The sequence below is a fragment of the Pagrus pagrus genome, assembly GCF_965226575.1.
Source record: "Pagrus pagrus genome assembly, chromosome: 11".
NCBI lineage: Eukaryota > Metazoa > Chordata > Actinopteri > Spariformes > Sparidae > Pagrus > Pagrus pagrus.
Genome location: NC_140195.1, coordinates 31,178,251 through 31,199,151, shown reverse-complemented (window position 1 = coordinate 31,199,151; position 20,901 = coordinate 31,178,251). Strand labels below are relative to the sequence as shown.

The window sequence follows — 20,901 nt, the reverse complement described above, 5'->3', positions numbered from 1 at the left end:
TGTATATATGTGTGTGTGTGTGTGTGTGTGTGTGTATGTATGTGTATATATGTATATATATATATATATATATATGTGTGTATATATGTGTATATATATATATATATATATATATGTATATATATATATATATATGTATATATATATATATATGTTTATATATACGCACATATATATGTTTATATATATATATATATATATATATATATATATATATGTTTATATATACGCACATATATATGTTTATATATACATATACATACATATAAATAAAATATTCCCCGTTCATTACCAATCCATGTTGCTCTTTCCTCATCAACGTCATCACAGTCAGTTTTGTGTCATGAGTTTTTTTCTCTTGCTTCTTCGATCATGTCGACTTAAAGTTATATTTTTGTAGAAAGTAAGAAAACCTAACTGTCCTTACCTCCTCCGGCCTCGTGGCGGCGATGTGCAAACATAGCAGCATCGAATCACGATGGAAGTCCGCCGGTTAACATCCGGTCCCTCTGCGCACGTTTTCCTTCCGCGGTTCTTTCTGTGAAACCAAAATCATACGAGGAACTTTGTCGGCGTTAAGAAAATAAATACAAAATGAGCAAAGCACACCCACCCGAGCTGAAGAAGTAAGTTGAAGATGTTGTTGAAGTGAACCTGTACACTGTAGTTTGAACGTGCTTCCTATTAGAAGTACGTTCAAACTACGTACCCGTGCAGCGACTGTGCTACATTGTTTGCAGTAGAAACAAGCTAACATTAGCTAACCTGTCTGTCTAGCCAGAGAGATGTATCATCTGTAAGGATCAGTAACATGAGCTAATGTGTCTTTTCCATTTTTTCAGGTTTATGGACAAGAAGCTGTCGTGTGAGTACAGTTAAAAGTTCAAATTCAAATCCACTCTGATTAACATTGATTGTCCACGGCCTTTTTAGAGCAAACAAGAACCTGTTCGATTTCTGTGTGTTAGTACAACTCCTGTTGTACAATGTATAACTAAAACCACGTACTAAACAAAGTACAATATCCAACAACGAAGAAGAAACCATCAAATCAAATCAAAAGGGGCATTTTTCAAGTAGAAACCTCTAAGAACGATTTTTAAAAGGCACGAAAATAAATAATAAATAAATTAATTCAAAATATAACCATGTCCCAACTTAAACGATATAACCTGATTATTTTCCTGCTGCGTTCTTGAGGGTACAGTGGATATAAAAAGTCTTCACACCCCTGTTAAAATGCCAGGTTTTTGTGATGTAAAAAAATTAGACCAAGATAAATAATTTCAGAACTTGTTCCACCTTTAATGTGACCTATGACCTTTACAACTCAATTGAAAAACAAACTGAAATCTTTTAGGGGGGGGGAAAAAAACTAAAATAATGTGGTTGCATAAGTGTGCACACCCTCTTATGACTGGGGTTGTGGCTGTGTTCAGAATTAACCAATCACATTCAAACTCATGTTAAATAGGAGTCACTACTCATCTGCCATCATTTAAAGTGCCTCTGATTAACCTCAAATAAAGTTCAGCTGCTCTAGTAGGCTTTTCCTGACATTTTCCAAAGCAAAAGGTATCAATCAGGAGAAGGGTACAAAAGAATTTCCAAGGCATTAGATATACCATGGAATACAGTGAAGACAGTCATCAAGTGGAGAAAATATGGCGCAACACTGACATTACCAAAAGCTGGACGTCCTCCAAAAATTGAAGTAAAGACAAGAAGAAAACTGGTCAGGGAGGCTGCCAAGAGGCCTACAGCAACATTAAAAGAGCTGCAGGAATATCTGGCAAGTACTGGCTGCGTAGTACATGTGACAACAATCTCCCGTATTCTTCATATGTCTGGGCTATGGGTAGGGTGGCAAGACGGAAGCCTTTTCTTATGAAGAAAAACATCCCAGCTTGGCTAAATTTTGCAAAAACACATTTGAAGTCTCCTAAAAGCATGTGGGAAATTGTGTTATGGTCTGATGAGACCACAGTTGAACTTTTGGCCATAATTCCAAAAGGTGTGTTTGGCACAAAAACAGCACTGTACATAAATCACAGACTATATCCTCTCTCTCGTGTTTGATCAGTTCCCTGTTTAGGAATCCCATTATGTTAAGTTCTCTACGCGTCTGTTAAAAACAAACTCTGCAGTAGACCAGTTCACTTCAGAAGCTGCCATCTCTAGTAAGTGGAGGAACATCCATCAGTACACATTTACATCGAGACAGTGGGCATGCACAGAAAACGCAGCCAGAAAATAATCAGGTTATATTGTTTACATGGGACATGGTTTTATTTTGACTGGTTTCTGAAAAAAGGTTTAAGCTACCCCTCTGCAACCGCTTGAAATGTCATTCAGTTTCGACCTGTTTATTCTAATTGGTGTTCATATGGAGCGGTTTGGGCTTTTACACCGGTTATAATCAGAATATTAGGCTCCATGTAAATGCAGCTAGTGATGTTTTCTTCTTGTCTTTCATCCTCCAGTGAAGTTGAATGGGGGCAGACACGTTCAGGGCATCCTGCGGGGGTTTGACCCCTTTATGAACTTGGTGGTGGATGACTCTCTGGAGATGGGCCCTGGAGGACAACAGAACAGCATCGGCATGGTGGTCAGTACCTTGGCTTTCGTTATTCTGTATTTTCCACACTGTAACAAAAGCCCACAAAATCACTCAATCTACCATGTGGTGCACTACGTTTACATGTACCCTTTTTATTTCGTTAAAATTCTGAGTTTGAAAACTCAGATTCCCACGAATGAATGAAAATGGTAGTGACCATGATGTGTACACTGCTTTATGGAAAAAATAAGTCAGTTGACACCTGACCTTTCAGCGATGGTGCAAAATGATAATGTAGAAGTGTCAGGAATCTCTATTCTCTACTTGCACAATGTAGTGTGACATATGTCGGTTTTACAAACTGCAAGTTTTTTTACTTTCTGTGTCAACTCTACAGTAACATGGTTAACAGTCCATACCGCACATTTTTCGGTATCGGGTTTTTAGCATTTTCAGAGATGAGTTAAAGTGAAGTCACTATGGCGCTTTTATAGGCTGTAGCCCAGCTGGCTACCAAACTGAAAGAAAGCACTGCAGAGTTTATGAGCTATGAGGTTGGACCTTAAATGCTCACTTTCTTAAAGGGGAACTACCGTTTTTTACAACCTGGACCTTATTTCTAGCATAAAATACGATGCTTTACTCACCCAGATAACTTTGGTGTCATTTGGCGTTGTTCGGACGAAATTAGATCCAGTGGAGCGCCGCGTATATCCATATAATACGAGTGTTAGGGGCACTGAAGCGCAGCCTCTATGAGCATTATCTGCCGCGAAACTAGTTCATTTCACCAATATTTTGTTATGATAAAATGATCAAAATATTGGTGAAATGAACTAGTTTCGTGGCAGATAATGCGTTATATAGAGGCTGTGTTTCAGTGCCCCGTCACTCACATTATATGGATATACGCGGCGCTCCACTGGATCTAATTTCGTCCGAACGACTCCAAATGACACCAAAGTTATCTGGGTGAGTAAATGATCATATTTTATGCTAGAAATAAGGTCCAGCTTGTAAAAAACGGTAATTCCCCTTTAAGACAGTGTACGGTAGACATTTTAATTTTTGGCACATCTAGCAAGCACAGTGTCGAGAGTTGCTAATGCTCTGAAAATAGGGCTTAAGTTGGTGCTACACTGAGTGACTAGCTAATGTCTCGACACTTGTATTTTTGCCATTGACCAATTCTGCAAAACTGTCTGATGCCCCAAATCATGTTTTAACAATTGTTTTTAATAAAATATGATGTAAGGGAACTTCACACAGTAATCCACATCATACATTTTGCCTGTGGTTAACATTCTTGGTTATGCCATCATTGAGTAATTTTCTCCAGGGGATCCATAGCTGGCTACTTCTCCCGACTGGCTTTGCTAGAATGTGTCATCACTGAAAGCTGTGACAGTATCAGGGTCCTGCAACTGTCGCATATAAATGGAATGCAGACATTGACTTGCCACAGCCACAGGAAAGGAACCAATATTTTTAACTAAGTATTTGCTGGAAAAAAGACATGCTGTCAAGCCAGCCTGATTGCTTAATATACCTGCTGTGAATGGATATGCCAAGCAAATTTGGGGATAATGCACTATTCAGTATTTTAAATAATGGTTCTATTGGGAAACTATATTATGACTAATTTGAAATTTCCTCTCAATTTTACACCGAAAACCTTTAGGAAGTCTGATTTAAATGCTGTGTGTTAACTCTGTGTGGTCTCATAGGTTATCAGAGGAAACAGCATCATCATGTTGGAGGCCTTGGAGAGAGTATGAGAGAAGAGGAGGCAGCTGCACATGGAGAAAAGAATGACCCACACCTTTTTTACATTCTGTTAACCACCTAGTTCTTTGTGTAGTTGCAAAGCAACTGAGTCTTTGAATTGTAATGATTTTTCTCATGTCTACATCTAATTTCCATTGACAGATGTTTTGAATTGTGTTATCTTGATAATAAATGGTTTTTCTTTGTATTTTTTGTTTGTGCATTCAATTTACAATGTACAGTGTTCTACCACCCTACCACAGGTTATTGCCTGAAGAAACTGACAATGCTTTGTTCATCATGTAACTGAAGCCCATTACTTTTGTTTTTGTGACATGCAGATTAATGACAATATGAACCACTAAATATGAGAATTCAGTCAAATATCTGATCGGTTGGCAATTTATAAACCCATGTTAATTAATTCCCAAGGAGCACCATTCTTATATATTTATATACACTGCTTTAAGAAAAGGGAACACTTTAATCACACATCAGATCTTAATGAACTAATTCTTCAAGTTGAAATTCTTTACTGATGTACATTGTATTATTTATTGCGAACAAAATGATGTAACAGCAGTCAATGGAAACCAAAATCATTAACCCATTGCGGGCTGGATTCAAAATCACACCAAGAATCAAAGTGAATAATTGAAATCACAGGCTGATCCAACTTGTGTGAATTTTATCAATGCAACTCATTATGTGACTCAGTAGTGTGTATGGCCCCTGTGTGTCTGCACTCAGACAACATCTGGACATGCTCCTGATGGGTCACCGGATGGTGTCCTGGGGGATCTCCTGCCAGACCTGGGTCAGGGCATCAGTGAGCTCCTGGAGAGTCTGTGGCTGTACTTGGTAACGTGGGACGCACCAATACATGACATCCCATAGGTGCTTAGTTGGATTTAATTATTAAATTATTGGAGTGGGTAAACTCATGTGGCTCCAACCAGCCTATTTAAGGCTGTTTCATATTGTAAGCAGAGCTATGGCGAGTCAAAGGGGCAGTTATCCATATGATGCAGGGCTGTTTTTATGGGGTAGAGGAGCACACTGGAGTGGACGTCCTCGCTTTAATAACACTGAAATGTCGAAGCAGGGTCGACAGAGGGCGCTATCCAAGAGAGGCACTCCCTCCGCAGGAGGACTTTTATTTTGAAAGCTGATTGCCGTCATCGTGGAGACGCTTCTTTACGTTTTGTGTCGTAGTCGTTTGACGGTATGTGGAAAGTAGCAATGTCGGAGGAGGTTGGGAAGGCGCTACGGTCGGTAGTGGAGCGGGTGAACCAGGCGGCGGCACGACGGCCCAAGGTAACTGCAGCCCGGGAGGCTCCTGTTAAGGTGCACCGCTGCCGTCGCACCATTGTTGAGGTCCGAAAATGTCGTGCTGCGACAGTACGACTCGTTATGTAAGGCTGCCGAACACCTCAACCTTTGGAGGGAGACAGTCGAGCTTGTGGCAGCACTTTCATAACACCGTGGTGCTACACACTGTGGCAGCTCAACGCGTGCGAGCAGGAGCATTATGCTACATAGTGTGTCTGCATGCACGAGGTCGCATAGAAATACTCGCAATCCTGATTTTATGATTGGCATGTTTATAGGTTAATCATTTACACAACCATGCTCTTGACCAACCTCTGCTCACACACTACAGCTCTGGGAGCGATGTCCACTTCTGAAAATGTCATTTTCATCAAGTCATCTTGGTCAAAGCATAAAGGAATGCACAGCATCTGATCAGTCCAATTTCTCTTAGTGGCTCGTTACTTCATGTCCAAATCAGGAGGACTGCATGATGGGTGACAGTATTTAAAGAAAGCAGCAGCCGGAAGAATCTGTGTCATCATTGCTTTACAGGACAGGCCTGAGTCACAGAACAAAAACCCTCAGCTAACATGCTGATCACACACTGAGCTCCTCTGCTGATACATCCACTGATACAGATGAAAAATGAGCCCTTGTTGTCCTTTCTCAGACACTGCCAGCTGTGTCGCCCCGCCTCGTAGCTGTCAGCAAGACAAAACCCCCAGACATGGTTGTGGAGGCCTACAGACAAGGGCAGCGGAACTTTGGAGAAAATTATGTGAGTAAGGAGCACTACTGGTCTACATCATTCCTGACTGTCCATGTGCCACTGTATAAATGTAAAACTGAGAGGAATAAAGGTGTGAATAATGGACAGACTGACCTCATGCTTGATCTTCACACCAGGTTAATGAACTTGTGGAGAAAGCTTCAGATCCTCAGGTAGATTTACGTATTTCATAAGTCACACTTTTTTTTTTCAACCCAGCCTCTGAAAAGTTTTAACAGACTTTTTGTTTCTTCCATCATCTAGATTTTAGACTCCTGTCCAGAAATCAAGTGGCACTTTATCGGCCACCTACAGAAGAATAATGTCAACAAACTTTTGGGTGAGTGTAAACCTTCCTGCTCATGTTGCAATAATATAGATGTAAAAAACAGACCAAGAACCTTGCACTGAGTTTTGCCTTTCTGTTGCTAGGCGTGCCAAACCTGTTCCTTGTGGAGACGGTGGACTCCATGAAACTGGCTGACAAAGTGAACAGCTCATGGCAGCGTGTCAGAGGAGCCAGCACTCAGAGGTTAAAGGTCATGTTGCAGATCAACACCAGTGGAGAAGCGAGTTAGTGTTGTTTTTATGCCTTTGTTCCGCTTTCCTATGAAACATGCTACACACATTCACACACATACACACACACTGTGTGAACAAAGACAATTGTTCACAAACAGCATGTCAAATGTTGGTTGTAGGTAAACATGGCCTTCCACCAGAGGAGACTGTGATCACAGTGAAACACATTGTGTCCCAGTGCGCCGCCCTGCACTTCTCAGGACTCATGACCATCGGTCGCTATGGCTACGACCTCAGCCTGGGCCCCAATCCGGACTTTCAGGTATAAAAGACTTTGATGAAAACAGTGTGGTTTTGGGTGGGCAGCTGTGGCTTCTGATGGGCAGGACAGCATGTTGCATGGCAGCGCTGCAGTCATAGACATGTAAGATGAGAGACGAAATGGTGAAACACTGTCTGTTAAGGTAAATGCAGTCCATTTAACATAATATGTTAGGTCGGGTTCACACCTAAAGGTCCGTGAAAGGTCCGTTTTTTGATCCGAACCAACGCGAGGATGATACATTGTTTCAATTTCGAGTCGGTCCGGTTTGCGTTCACAAAGGCCAAACTCAAGCGGTCCAGAATCTGTAAACAAAACTCACGTGGCCGCAACTTCCTTCTGTTATTGGTCAAACTGTTGAAGCGGGTAGACAGCAAATCTGTACATCAGATCAGCAGCTTACTGTACATCATGGAGCGTCTGCTTATTTTTACATTAGTGCTGATCTGGAGCGTTTACACGCAAACTTTTAATGGACCGTGCATATGAACGCCTCATAGAGCAGTGGGCATTAATAATGTCTTGATCCATGCATTTCGCCAAAGACGCTATGCGATCCAACGATCGTACAGAAGTAGACGACAGGCAATAATGAGGGCCTACCATGACGTTTTTTCTACACAAGCGGGACCAGTGAGGGAAGCAGACAATCACAAACGTGTAAAAATCACAAAGTTGGCTCATCATAAAAGCAGCTCTTGTTTATAGAATCCATGCATCACCTTGAATGAATGAACGAATGAATGCCCCTATACTGTAGACCCCGCCCCCTCCGCTCTGGAGTTCGCTTGATAGCGGACCGAGACCACCTCTACGAGGCGGACCAGGGTGCAGTTGTTTGGTCCGCACCAGAGTTTGAGGCCAGCGCTCACACCGACCCAAACGGACCGCACCATGGGGCAAACGCTCCACAGTTCGGTTTAAGCAGACTAAACAAGGCTGGTGTGAACGCACCCTTAGATCAATAGTATAGTGAACTAAAACAACAAAATCAGAGCATATTTGAAAACAAATACTAAAATGAGTCTGAATACCTCTCAGAACTAAAATAGTTTCAGTTTGAACCTGTCAAACGAAGGCTGGTGTGAAAAGAACAGAAAAGCACATCTCAACTAGAGGTAGACTGACAAATCAGCCAGGTTCATATAAGCTTATTGCAGAATATGTTGATGTTGGTCTGTATGTCAGCCAATGAGTTCAAACAAAATGTAATACAGAACTACAAACTATGTTTGAGGGTTTTTAAAGTGTCTCCATTACATAGAATGTCCACCAGAGAGCGCTGCATAAATTAGCATAAATCATTGGTCACAATTGTTAATGCCTTAAAATCTGAAGGATTTTGGGGCATGCTGAACGCTCACCTGTGAAGCAAGCGGCCCATACTGACGCTTGAGTCCTTGGCAGTGGCTCGGATTTAAATCCGGCCCGTTGCCGTTTGCTGCATGTCATACCCCACTGTCCCTCCTTTCTCCAGTCACCCTCTAAGCGGCCCTATCAAAGGCTAAAAAGCCCAAAAATGATATAAAAAATATTGTCTGTTTATGTCACGTTTTTATGGAAAAAGGTCAGCTCATATATGGTTATCAAAATTTTTAAACCCCAAATATTCTCCATATCAGTGTTGGTCAGTCGGGCTAAAATCTTCACACGTCTCTCCTGTAGATGCTGCTGAGTCGGAGGCAGGAGTTGTGTGACAGTCTGAAGTTACCTCTGGAGGAGGTGGAACTCAGCATGGGTATGTCCACAGACTTTGAACATGCGGTGAGTGTCATTCCTTCTCAAAATGTATAAACTCTTTCTAAGCACAAATAATAATAATGAATAATAATGCATTCCTTGTTTAAAATTTCCATTGGGCAATGTAAAAAACTTGATTTGGAAGTTTTTGTTTGTTTTGAGAGTGCATAAATTCAGATAAGATAATTGAGTGACCAGTATTTAATACCTACACTAGGGTCCGAAAGTCTGAGACGACTTGTATTTTACATTTGTTTCCAATGTTATTAATTAAAAATGATCATATTATTTTAGCAATTTGAGTGAAAAGTTGAATCCGTGAATTTCAGAATATCATTGTATATTGTATGTTGATACACTTGAGCTGGCATGGACTCCACAAGTTAGTGTAAAACCTGCTGACTCACCTCATCCCAGCATGATTTTCCACAAAGCTTCTTGTGATGTCACAGCGTGCCTGGCTTCATCAGTCTTCAAGTGCCCTAATAAATGTTGAATGGGGTTGAGGTCAGGTGACTGTGGAGGACAGTCCATGACACCGAGGACTCCTTGGTCTTCTTTGGACTTCAAGTAGGTCTTACAATTTGTAATGTAAAAAATCCATATTGCATTCAAAACAAATGCAAAACGGAAGCATTTCGATGACTGGTTTCAGACTTTTGGACCTGCTGGATATTCAGATTGGTTAATTTCAGTTTAATTCATTGAAATCCACTAACTTGAGTAATATGTATGTAGTGTTTTGAATATTGGACACTTCACTGTTTTATCTGAATTGATGAATCGTATAAAAAAAAGTTGTGACTGAAAGAAATAATTTTTGACATTTTGCCTTTATTGAAACAGATGGTTGAGACAGGCAAAGTAAAAAAAAAAAAATAAAATAAAGGTGGTTCAATTTCAATAAGCTTGTCATTATTATGGCTGTTATTTGACTCCGTAATCATATGATAAATGTATGTAAGTCAGCATATAATACTCTTGTTGTCTAAGGTGTTCACTGAAAGTTTTCACTGTGCTTACATGTTTGCTCCCATGTGTTGAAGATCGAGGTTGGCGCCACAAACGTGCGGGTGGGTAGTGTTATATTCGGCAACAGGGAGTATCCCAACAGTGCAGCGAACACTCCAAATCCCAGCCCAGCTCCCAGCCCCGCTCCCAGCCCGGAGAAATCCTCCAAGGTGGTGTCAGAAGAGGCTGCCAAGAAAATGCAGCACCTCACCGTGTCTGGACCCTAAGAAGAGCTTCTCCTCTGAAACACCTTTAAGAAAAAAGAAGAAACTCCCTTCACGTGCAACCTGAACAGAGCAGTGAAGCAGATAATTTCCAGAGCCATGTGGAGCTAGGATTGCAAAATTCTTACATAATTTTGAAGTGTATTTGCTTAATCCTCTTCACTTTCTTGTGTGCCCTTCTTGCTTTTTTAAGCATTACAAAGTGGCATTCGGTACAGATCTAGTTTTACCTTTTTTAAAAGTAGTGTGTTACTAACCATAGTGCTCTGACTTCCTTCTCATGGAAACCTCTCCTACATGATTCCTGGATACAAGACAAATGTACAACTGAAAACATGGTGACATTTGGAAGATAGTGAAGATTTGTTGTGCTGATGTAATATTTTCTACCTTTCCAACCCAACATGTGACAGTGCTGAAATGTACTTGACAGTGTACAGTGTCCCACAGATCGTAAGTCCACACAGTACAATGTACTGTTTATGTTGTACGGATGAAACAAAGACTTGATTTAATAAATCATGTATCCCTTTATAATGACGCATAGTATTGTGTTTGATATTGTTTTCGTATGGTGTGTCAAATCTCTATTCTTGATATTAACAGATTCCAGAGTTAACCTGAGGAAAGTGTTTTGTCTTTGTGCAACAGTCACGTGTCCATGCTATGGTGTGGTGCACAGCTGGAGATGAAAGGGAGTGAATCTATGCAAAGTGGTGATGTTGTTTCCGAGTAGATTTCTACACTTGCAGCTATCAAGGTGTCGCCGTGGTTTCGTCAATTAAGTCACAAGGTCAGTGTGTTCTTGTGTCTCCATGGAAAGTGCTTTTATTGTCAGTGATGGAAAAAGATTGATCAGCTGGTAGTTAGACGTGTGGTTGCTGTATTTATGAGACATTTCAGCATTGTTTGGTTTGGAATGTGGCTCTGAGGCAAGCCAAAGCCAAGCAATAAATTTTCTTGTTGAAAATATCTGCCATTTGCTGTGTATTTCTTCCAGTTTGGGCAAAGTGGCACAGGTAACTTTTGTTAAAACCATCAGGAGTCTGGCTTAAGTTTCTTTATTAGGCATATGGAAGTGTCATCTGGAGCACAGGAAAACATATTGATAGTTACAGTGGTTATAGTTAACTTTAATAGTAAACACTATATCAAGAATTGGACTCAAATCTAAACTTAGTAATTAAAAGAATGATAACCCACTGATTCATTGTATTCCCTTCAAATGATTCACCTCAATTAGGAATCACAATTAACAGAATTGGCTAAAGTAAGAAACTGCTGTTGATTAATGGAACCCAAACAGCAAATTTGGCTTAAGCTCAGCAATAAAACACAGGCTACAACTGCTCAATAAATAAGGTCTACAACGCTGATGAAACAAAATACCCGGTGACAATTGAAAAACTTGTATATCATTCACTCAGTGTAAAAGACATTAGAAAATGAACAGGGAAGTCAATACCTGTTATTTACAACATAGAGTGTAATCCTGTTCTCAATACAGAATCACAAACTGTATCTACGCAGCTACCTCTGGTTTAATGTACCGGAAACTTAACTTACAAACTATATACAGTCGGTTACTTTGGCCCTCCATTTTACATTAATGAGCAGTACATAAACACTTTAATATGTGGTTCTAAGAAGATAATACAGCCTATAAAAAGTATACACCCCCTTGGAAGTTTTCCCCTTTTATTGCTTTTATAAATGGAATCATGGTCAATGTAATTTGGCTTTTTTGACAAGAATTTAAAAAAAAACAACAACTTTAATGTCAAAGTGGAAACAGATTTCTACAAAGTAATGTCAATGTAAAAAAAATATGTATATAATGTAAAATAAGTGATTGCATAAATATTCACCTTTTTTTATGTGACTGACCTAATTCAACAGACAACTGGTGCTAGGAGTCACAATTACTGAAATGGAGATCACCTGAGTGCAGTGATTGTAGTATAAAGACACCTGTGTCTGAACTTCCCCCGGAGTTCAGTTAGATCCATCATGGAAATGTGTAAATCTTCCTCGAGCAGGCCGTCCTCACAAACTGAGAGACGTGCAAGGAGGAGACTAGTGAGGGAGGCCACCAAGACACCTATGACTACTCTGAAGGAGGACAACCTGATTCAGTCTGCAACAGAACTACGACTTATTTTCCAGCAAGACAATGACCTGAAGCATACAGCTAAAGCTACACAGAGGTGGTTTAAAGACAACAAGGTGGATGTTCTGGAGTGGCCGAGTCAAAGCCCAGACCTCAATCCAATAGAGAATTTGTGGCTGGACTTGGAAAGGGCCGTTTACACCTGATCCCCGTGCAACCTGACAGAGCCTGAGCAGTTTTACAAAGAATGCAGTAAAATTGCAGTGTCCAGATGTGCAGGCCTGATTGAGACCTATCCACACAGACTCGGGTTCATCAACTAAATACTGACTTGAAGTTATGCAATCACTTATTTTACACTGTATATTTTCAATTAATTCAGATTACTTTGTAGAAATCTGTTTTCATTTAGACATCAAATATTTTTTTTTTGTAAATTCTTGTTTAGAAAAGCCAAATTATATTGACCAGGATTCCATTTATAAAAACAATACAAGAGAGAAAACATCAGGGGACATTTTGAAGTGGTTATTAAATCCTTTACAATATCTGTAACTGCTGTATGAACACACATGAATGATGGACGTTATAAGATTATGAAATATTATTTATTTTATCAACTATGTATTTGTGTTTGTTTTTGAATTTGTTTACAAATAAATATATCCATCACCATCCATCACCATCCATCACACCTGAGCCTAATTCATTAGCTGATGGAGGCTGAAAGCTCTGGAAGAAAACTAGACCTTGAGTTGAGAATTCAGACAGCTACTACATCTGAAATCCAGATGAACCTTGAAGCTCAGCATGTCTTCATGCGATTTGAACACAATTATTATGAACAGCTTTAAACCTCCCTGTGAATGTTCTGTTCTGTTCTGGTGTAGTTAATAAATGCTTTATAACACACTATAGCTGAGTGTTCACAGATCATCACAGCTGGATTACCTCCTTCAAGGTGGTTATGTTGTCATCCTTGTCCGTTGGTTGGTTTGTCAGCAGGATTACACAAAAACTACTGAAACAGCTTTGGTGTCTGACGAAACTTTAGATGCAGATCTAGGATTTTTTTTCTCACTTTCTTTAATTGTGCGATAGAGCATTTTTCAACCTTTTGGTTAAAATAGTGCATGGATCTTGATAAAAATAAGGTATATTTAGTTGGCTACTATTGACGAGCGAGTACAATTTGATCTGGATCCTGGATCTGATGACATAATGTTGAGCAGTTATAGCTGGTTTAAAATTTACAGTAATACAGGGCTGTCAAGTTTGATATTGGATTAGGCTTAATTTAGTTAAAGGGGACTGGTGGGCCTTGGTGGAGGTATACGCTCTGCTGACCGCCATTCTCGTTATACTGTGTTATTAATGACTGTTTATTCAGTGATGAATGCTTCATGGGAGGTTCTAATTGTTCACAAAGATATTAATAACCACTTAAAATGTCCTCATTGCTGCTTACCACTATATTAGTGTGTTACAAAGCATTTATAAAGGGCTTCTATACCTCATATAAATGCAAAATACAATGCTTGAAGTAAACGTTATCAAATAAACATGTAAGGAATCAAGGCCAGGAACATATTTGTGTAGGAAAAATAAAAGTTTGACCACTTGACAAACACAGCTGAAAGCATAAGGTTAGAGGTTACAAAACTTGGAAATTAAACTATGTGCAACACTAGAAATGACAGAAAATTGTCTTCATAAAATCATGTGTTAGTAAACTACTCTGTTATTACTCGTAACAGCTCAAACATTCTCATTCTTATCTACTGCAGTAGTAATTCACTTGGCCTGTTTGACCATAAAATAACCTCAGTTCACTAATGTTGTTTTTGCACAGAAAATTAGAAAAATGACATGTCCAGTATAGTCAAGACACAACACAACACAGCAAGAAGGCAATTGGAATGTTGTGCACTGTCTTGTTGCTAACTGAAAAAACACAATAGCCTAAAACATTTACAAGGATGTTGCCCAGTATTGTCAACTGCCTGTGGGAATCTGCTCCCACCATTTATGGTTAACAATAAAACCACACGTCTCCTCCTGGATGTTTCGGCACTGTGGTTAGGCGTCTCCCCATTTCGGTCAGTCAAGTCTGTCTACTCATGCTTATGTTTCCTGCTCCTGGCCTCAAAGAGGCCTAATGGGACCATTGTCATAAAGATATTACACCAGTTTCTTGGCCTCGAAGAAGCTTTTGAGGTGCTTCATCTGCCAAATGCCGGTGACGATGAGGATAAGTGTCTGAGCGATGGACCACCAAAGAACACGCTGGTTGGTGCTTTCGCTCGTCATGCGAAACCGCTCTTCACGATACTGTAGTGAACAGGATACAACAAAGCAGACTTTAGATCAGTGTAATGGGATAGACAGCAACTGTACCTAATGAAGTACCGGTCCCTCACACACTTGGATGACTGGGAATTTCTACTGACCCTCTGGTAGTTTTGCTCCTTCTGGATCTGTTCGACTTGGTCCAGTAGCTGTCGGACTCGCAGCTGCAGCTCAGTGAGTTTGTCCTTAGCTGCAATTTCAGGATAGTTGTTGGTATGCTCTCCAACCTGAATATCCAGATGAACTCTCTGCAACATTGGAAAAATAGAGTTTTGGAAAATGAAATGCTTGTATTATGTGGGAATTAAAAGTGAGAAAGTTTGATAGAGGTGTTTCAAAAAAAGGTTCAGAAAATCAGGACTTATTGTGAAAAACCTGGAAACAGTTTTAAAAAGCAAACACAAAGTTAACATGATCAGACTAAGTGAAGTCTGGTTTAAGATCGGATGACAGCGATTCACAATAAAAGAACACTGACATATAAAGACAAAGCTGTGTGATGTTTTGATTCACTGCCACTGAGGAGACTATTACAAACCATGTAACAAAGAATACATTGAGGCAAAAATGAACAAACCAGTGCTGTACACGAAGGAGAAGGGTTGCACACCTACAGTGAACTCTTCTTAGCTCCGTTCCTTACAGAGCTCTGCAAGTCATCATGGGTTCAAGTTCTGTGTACGTAATGTGAATTCTGACTTTGACCTCAGAATTCTGAAAAAGAAGTCTGAAATCAAATACATTTTTGACACAAGCCCTTATCCTCTTCTGTATGTATGATACTTTTTTGTTGGGTTTTAAGTTGGTTCATACATTTTTTTCATTTTTCAAGGATGTCCACTTTCTCTTGATCAGGGAGTTGATTATCAGGATCTTCTAAAGATGTATTGAAGCGCCATCTTGTAGGAGGCTTAATATGTTTTTGATGGGGAAACAGGAGCATGATCATTGATCATGATTGAATGACTTGTTTTTTACTAGGATATGTTGGATAAGTGAGTTGCTTACAAGAAAAAAATCCATTCTGGATGAAGATTGATGGAGGGAGAAAAAAAGATGCTTTCTGTGACGGGTTTCCCATTCTTCAACTTTCATGATAACCAAAATCATCCATGTATGTTTTATTTTTTCAGTGGAGGGCCAGTTTCTTGAGCTACCAGAGCTACATGAGCCATTACTTGTGGAGTTGATAACATTACTGAAGTCTCCAGCTATTATGAGATTTGTTGAGTCACATAGTAAGGTAAAAAAGTGGCAGAGAAAGGATGGATCATCATTGTTGGGGCTGTAAATGTTGGCAAGAGTAAGTGTTGTCTGGTTAATAGATGCATTAATGATTATTAACCTTCCATCTGGATCAATAATATATGTGTTATGTACAAATCGAATGTTGTGTTCTCCATTAAATATGATACATTTTCACCAAAATCAGTGAATAAAGTTAGAAGGTTGTGTTTTTGAACAGTAATTATTAGTGAGGTCTGCCCTCATCTAGGCAGGAAGTTTGTCAAATCAGAACTAAGTGGGCTTTTAGGGAGGGGGGCTGAAAGACACAGCAGCTGAACCTGCTCATTTCAGACAGAGTGAAGAGCCAGTATGAGATATATAGGGAATTTTTTAAACTGCGAATCATGTAAAGGTACTCTAGTGGAGTCCCAGAATAAAAATATAGAGCTGGAAATAAGCGTAATAGGTCCATTTTAAATAACACAGCAGCTACACAGGCGTTGTGACTTATTTTTCCTGATTAGACCTCTTGTCATGGCTTTGTGGGTGTTTTCCGGCTGTGCTTCTCCCTCACTCTCCTGTTGAATTTGTTGCACCTGGCACACCTTCATGTTGTTTTTGGTATTTTAAGCCTGATAATCTAATGTCATTTCAGAGAAAATGCTGCCTACCTGAAGCCTGTACAGACATCTAACCAGCTAGAACAACTGTGCAGGACCATTAAAGAGAAGACAAAAGGTAAAAATGCTACAGTTTTGGGTTTGAATTATTTATAGTACGCTTGTCTTGGAATAATGTGCAGATGTGCTTGCTTGAGCCTGACGTTGACCTAGCCTGTGAACTAGCCTGACTAGAGGTCTATGAAGTAGGATTTATGGTTAGCGAGTTAACTTCAGGATTAACTCTGGGTTGTCAGGTCTACCATGGTGGGTCACTTGTTATCGGGGTGCATCACCATGATAACTTATGGTGCACACTTAAAAGGTGCCATTTGTAAGAGAAGTTGATTTTTGAGTCTCATTCCCAACTCATCAAAAACCGACACTTTAGGATTGTTGGACGGGTCATCTACCATCCGAAAGCATCGGTTTCTGACGAGTTGGGAACGAGACTCAAAAGTAATCTTTTCTTACAAATAGCACCTTAAACCGGCTCCAGGGCAAACTATATTGGAGATAACAGATCAACACATATAAATCAAAACCTCCTGACCAATCAATTATCTGGAAAATGTCATCATTGTTCATAGAGGATCCCATGGATCTGGAGCTGTGTGCTGTTTGTGATAGGTGTGCCTCCTCCTGTCTTACTCAGTTCATTATTTTCCTGTTTGCTGCAATCGGCAATGTCAAACCATTTCATTGTGCTATTTAATACCTATATCTTACAACAGAGACAGATGAAGCACTGGAACCCTGTACTTGGTAAGATATTGTGTTTTTATATTTATTAATTATGTGTTGTCAAGTGTGTTTGACATTACAGGGGTTGCAGCTATAAGCATAAGACTGGCATATATACCATAAAAATGCTTCCGAGCAATACATTTATTTAATGGAATGCATAAAGGTAAGAGTATGATCTACTCTTGCCCTAATAATGGGGCAGTGATACAATAAGTCTATTAATTTACACATTCACAGACATTGTCAGACAGTGATATTTTTTTTCATTAGCTGGCCTTCCTGCATTTGGCAGCAGCAACTGTGTTGCTATTAGCCTGGATTATGTGTTTAACCTCTCCTTACTGTTTGGTTAATATTAGTTTGTTCTTCTATACAACACATTCTGCAGTGCAGCCATTAGACCTACCCATCTTTGTGATGGTCAAATGCTGCAAAAACCTTCCTTTTCACGTGAACATGCTCATACTAGAAGTTGAAAACAGGGATTGACTTATTGAGCTGATAACCAGCTTTGTGTGACCGCTTATCACGATTGATAGGGTTAGTGAAGCCAGATGGTGGAAACATGTCCTGGATATGTTGAACTCGGCAGTCTGAAGGGTTATGTTTCCATGGTAACTTCAGACATCAGACTTGTCTAAGACTCACTTTTATGAACCTGATTTAGCGTTAGCCTGGTTACAGGTAATCCTGCTTTATGAAACAGGTCTCATTTTGTACAACATTCAGGACTAATTTGTCAAGAGTCCCAGTGTGAATCCATTGAACATAACAGTATTATCATTAATAATTATCATTTGTGTGAAAGATTTTTTGTTCAGTCTGTTAAAAATCAAAGCAGTGTTCATACCAGTTTCCCTCCTGCAAAGAGAGCCATCTTGGTGGAGTTGGAGTGCAAACAGATCTGATGTTCCCCAGGAGTGTGGGAGGTGAAGGTGAACCGTCCATCTGACCCATACTGACGAGAAAGGATGACCTGGGGGAGATGACAGAGTAAAATCTTTGTAATCTATTCATATATATGTGGCTGTGTTTTATATTACCACTTTCTCTGTCCTTACCTTTGTATCTGGATCCTTGATCTCCACATGCATCCCAAGGCCAGGGGTGGCTGGAAGGAAGGAACTGGTCTGCTTGTCCCATAGCTGAGTCCTGTACTTTCCTTTCAGACAGACAAAGCAGCATAAACACATGGCAGATTACATCCAACAGTGAGCACTGAAAGGTTTATTTATTTTATAACAACCCACCAATTACATGTCTTACATGACATAAACAAGCTAGTAGACATGTTGTCACTTCATACAGTTAACTTGAAAAACATTATAACAAACAGTTGGATTATTATTTTCACATCCATCAGACACAGGGTCACATTTGCATTAATTTGGACTGGAGTCATGTTTCTGGCCAGCTGATGAATGCAAGTGCCATGTTCACTCTCCTATTAGCGCTGTCTTGGTCTCTACTAACTCCCAAGAAAAATAGCTGACTCTTTAGCTACTAAATGCTCCACTATGTTCATCAGCTAGTCGCTAACGGCAATGAGTTTATCCAAGCTTTTATTTTACTGAAAACAGCTGGCTGCTGCAGCCAATGAGAGCGGTGATGGTGGACAAAAAGTTGAAGGACATAAAACTGAATTAGTTGAGGGATGCTAGAGCGCTCAGTAAAATTGACACCTTACCTATCACAATACACGCACTTATCTCGTACCTTGTTTTTCCTTTGTTAATATCAAAACATTCTTTATGGTAGCATTTAAAAAACTAATTTAAGGGATATTTTCAAAATGTTTAATTATGTTATGTGTTTACGTTACGTTTTTTCTTACGTTCCATCAACTGTGAAATATCAATATCAGCATCATTCTCCAAAGTATCCAGAATCAGTCTGACCGTAGACTTACTAGGGCTTAAAGTCATATCACTATATTTTTAGGCCGCTCCGTGATACACAATATAGATCTCGATATTTTGAAATGTCCTCAAAAGAACTTTATAAATGCTAGTTTTGTGCAGCAAAGTCAGATATCACGTTGTTGATCAATATTGATACTGCAATAATATTGTAGGGATAACTATTGGTACTTTCACAAAATATTGATCAATAATCATCAGTTATGTGGATAATATGACTATGTGGGTAAAGACAAGTATTAGAACAAGTAGAACAGTCTGGTAAGTTTTGACAAATGGCCACTACAAACATTCATTAAAGCTGGACATCTCACCATCTTACAAACTGTGGCAGCTGTGGTCACAAGATAGCCTTCAGGGCTTTCAGCCAGAAAGCCTTTCAAACATGTGCTTTATGTAGTAAAGGATCTATTTCACCCCAAACATCACGCTTTCCTAAACCCAACTTGCAGCCTAGTTGTTGGCAACTTAACTGCACACGGTTCTTTCTGTAAATACTTTTGTCTTTTTGCTTATAATATACATATATATATATATATATGTTATTTAAATTTTATTTTCTGGTTGCACTATTTTTTGCACAGTAAACGGAGTGGTTGCAATTTCATTTCCCTGCTGCTGTACTTGAACAATTGCATGTGAAGAATAAATCTTTGAATCTTGAAAACTGAAAACAATATATCCTAAAAACTGAAACACAGCAGCATGAAGTGCCACTGCAAGCTGCTGCTGCTGCCACGATTGGAGTCACTGAGTAGTACAGTACAATGTTGAATACTGCTTATTTACTACAAGTGTTGAACCTCAGTTCACCAATTATTGAGACCTTCAATCGCCAACAGCTGTCATGACGGAAAGGACAGCAAACAATACAACGTTTTCCATTCAATCCTGGCTTTCCATTCCTTAGATATATAATGAGCTAACTCAACTGCTTAAATTGATGCTTTGTGGCGTTTATTACAGTCATCAGTCTGAAAATAAAACATGATGCTATCGCTCCCTGTGGGAATCTATGTGAAATATAAAGAGGCTAGCGTGAAACAGCAGCCACAGAAGCCTCCAGAAAACGTGTGTTAATACGTGAAACCAAGTAACTCGAGTCGTTTCTTCAAACTGACGTGTCTGTTTGTCGTTATTACTGCCAGTGGTAATAACAGTATATTTGCAGCTATTTGCGTGTATTGCTAGTTAGCTACGTCAAGCTAACAACCCCACAACATTTCAGCTTACCAATAACCATGGTCTCGTCCGGGATTTCTTCAATGAAGCATTTTTTCTCCGTCTCTCCTATGTGGAAATACAATGCGTAACTTGGATGAATCCAAGCTAATACTAAAATAACACCAGCAGCAGGGGTAGAGAGCATCATGTCCCTTCTTGCACTTTGCGCACACAGCCAGAGCAGCTTTGGTGCAGCAGTCAGCTACTGCGGAAGGAGGAAGGAAGGGGGTTTCCTGAGGCAGCGGGACTCATGTGCCCTGAGTTTAGCCTCCCAGGCATAACTCGCTTCCAGGCTGGATACCGTGAATATATTGGAAACTGCCCATACCAACCCAGAGTGTTGTTTGTCTTGAAGGTTTCAAAAAAAGAAATTCAACATACCATCACATGAATTTTATCTAGAGTGGAAGTTCATTCTTGCACTGTGATTTGGTTCA

The 20,901-nt window shown here is 39.7% G+C and overlaps 3 protein-coding genes across 3 annotated transcripts; 2 read left to right on the top strand and 1 right to left on the bottom strand.

The window, feature by feature from the left end:
* The first annotated feature begins 492 nt into the window (after positions 1 to 492).
* On the top strand, positions 493 to 4,535 carry snrpg (small nuclear ribonucleoprotein polypeptide G). Its single transcript, XM_084367607.1, has 4 exons — positions 493 to 626; positions 843 to 865; positions 2,484 to 2,608; positions 4,288 to 4,535. The coding sequence occupies exons 1-4, from the start codon at positions 595 to 597 to the stop codon at positions 4,336 to 4,338; spliced, it is 231 nt and encodes a 76-aa protein (XP_084223733.1). The 5' UTR covers positions 493 to 594; the 3' UTR covers positions 4,339 to 4,535.
* Positions 4,536 to 5,499: 964 nt separating this feature from the next.
* Positions 5,500 to 10,769, top strand: plpbp (pyridoxal phosphate binding protein). Its single transcript, XM_084367603.1, has 8 exons — positions 5,500 to 5,644; positions 6,312 to 6,419; positions 6,548 to 6,583; positions 6,675 to 6,750; positions 6,843 to 6,983; positions 7,112 to 7,254; positions 8,920 to 9,018; positions 10,041 to 10,769. The coding sequence occupies exons 1-8, from the start codon at positions 5,555 to 5,557 to the stop codon at positions 10,230 to 10,232; spliced, it is 885 nt and encodes a 294-aa protein (XP_084223729.1). The 5' UTR covers positions 5,500 to 5,554; the 3' UTR covers positions 10,233 to 10,769.
* Positions 10,770 to 11,274: 505 nt separating this feature from the next.
* On the bottom strand, positions 11,275 to 20,830 carry tmed4 (transmembrane p24 trafficking protein 4). Its single transcript, XM_084367604.1, has 5 exons — positions 20,474 to 20,830; positions 18,383 to 18,483; positions 18,172 to 18,297; positions 14,790 to 14,936; positions 11,275 to 14,670 (listed from the first exon to the last, which is right to left on the bottom strand). Exons 1-5 carry the CDS (start codon positions 20,610 to 20,612, stop codon positions 14,521 to 14,523), a joined length of 663 nt encoding a protein of 220 aa, XP_084223730.1. The 5' UTR covers positions 20,613 to 20,830; the 3' UTR covers positions 11,275 to 14,520.
* Positions 20,831 to 20,901: the final 71 nt, after the last annotated feature.